This window comes from Trichoplusia ni, assembly GCF_003590095.1.
Source record: "Trichoplusia ni isolate ovarian cell line Hi5 chromosome 22 unlocalized genomic scaffold, tn1 tig00003582_group21, whole genome shotgun sequence".
NCBI classification, from domain to species: Eukaryota; Metazoa; Arthropoda; class Insecta; order Lepidoptera; family Noctuidae; genus Trichoplusia; species Trichoplusia ni.
In genome coordinates this window covers 21,844-23,154 of record NW_020799863.1, presented here as the reverse complement: position 1 = coordinate 23,154, position 1,311 = coordinate 21,844, and the positions used below count along the sequence as shown (strand labels likewise).

The 1,311-nt window shown below is 62.1% G+C and overlaps 1 protein-coding gene across 1 annotated transcript; it reads right to left on the bottom strand.

Annotated features, from left to right (window-relative positions):
- Positions 1 to 373: 373 nt before the first annotated feature.
- LOC113506678 lies at positions 374 to 1,102 on the bottom strand (the record flags this gene model as incomplete). The annotated part of the gene is made up of 1 exon (XM_026889508.1): positions 374 to 1,102. A coding segment is annotated over one exon (729 nt), but the record flags the coding sequence as incomplete, so codon positions are not given.
- Positions 1,103 to 1,311: the final 209 nt, after the last annotated feature.

Genomic DNA, 1,311 nt, shown 5'->3' with positions numbered 1-1,311 from the left:
GATGACTTGGCGTTGAGATCCCCGAGCACCAGAACGGGACGAGGGTGGTAGCGGTTCACGACGGCGCCCAACTCGACAAGGAAACCCTCGAAGTCGGCGAGACTCTTGTTGGGGGAGAAATACGCCCCCACAACGGCGATGCCGTCCGAAACCGCGGCAACCCAGCCGCGGCCCCTGGACGGGTCGATCAGAGTCCCGCCAATAATGGCCACCAAACCGTCAGCGCACCCCAACCAGTTGTCACGGGCGGGGACGAAGTACGGCTCGGCGACCACAGCCACGTCGATCGACCACTCTGCCATAGTCTGGAGTAGAAGATCCTGAGCTCTGGCAGAGTGATTGATGTTGCCCTGGAGGAAATGGAATTGCGCCATTATTGACAATCCATTCCCCCGGCAACAGTCCCGGACCGGGAGTCGGTCGCGGAGCTACCAGCCTGCGGGGGCTGCGAGGTTACCCCGGCAGGCTTGGAGCTCCTCTTCCCTGCCTTTTTGGCAGTGCTGGTGGGCATGCCACAGGCTCCCCCGCCCAATCTGTGTCCCGCCGGCTTTCCCGCGGCCGAACACAGGCAGCAGTTTAGCGCGGCGGAACACTGGGCCGCCTTGTGACCGGGCTGACCGCAGCGATAGCAGAGACCGCTACGGTCTGCTGCGGAGGTGCACTTTGCCCGGACGTGCCCCTTTTCCAGACACCGGAAGCACCTCAAAGCCCGGGGTTGCAGGAGTTTTACTCTCGCTGCAACCCAGCCCACCTTCACTTCGCCAGCTAAGGCGATCTTTTTCGCCGACGCCACAGGGCACCGAACCCAGACTGCGCCGAGTCCGGTGGCGTCGGTGCGTATGTCGCCGGCCCGCACCCTATCCGGCGGACACTCTCCACTGCGGGCAACGGCCGCCATCACTTCCTCGGGGGTCACGGAATCGTCCAGACCGGTGATCCGCACCTCTGCGGTTTTCACCGGTCTGGATACCCGGACGTCCTCGGGGTTGAGGACCTCCCTCATTTTGGCGGCCAGAGCGTCCGCCTTTTCGGCGCTGCCGCTCGCAGCACCGGCCACCTCGAACAGCCGCGCACCCGTGACGGTCTGCCTGACGGTGACGGACTGGAGGCCAAGATCTGACAATTTGATCTTGGCCTTGGCCTCGGCAATGACCGACTGGTACGTAACGCCGCGCTCCGCAGCCCCGAACCTAACCTAACCTAACCTAACCTAACCTAACCTAACCTAACCGGAAAACACATTGTGATAAAATCTTGTATTCTTTTGCGGTTTTCGATCCTATCTTGCTTACCTTGGCTCCGTCCAACCCC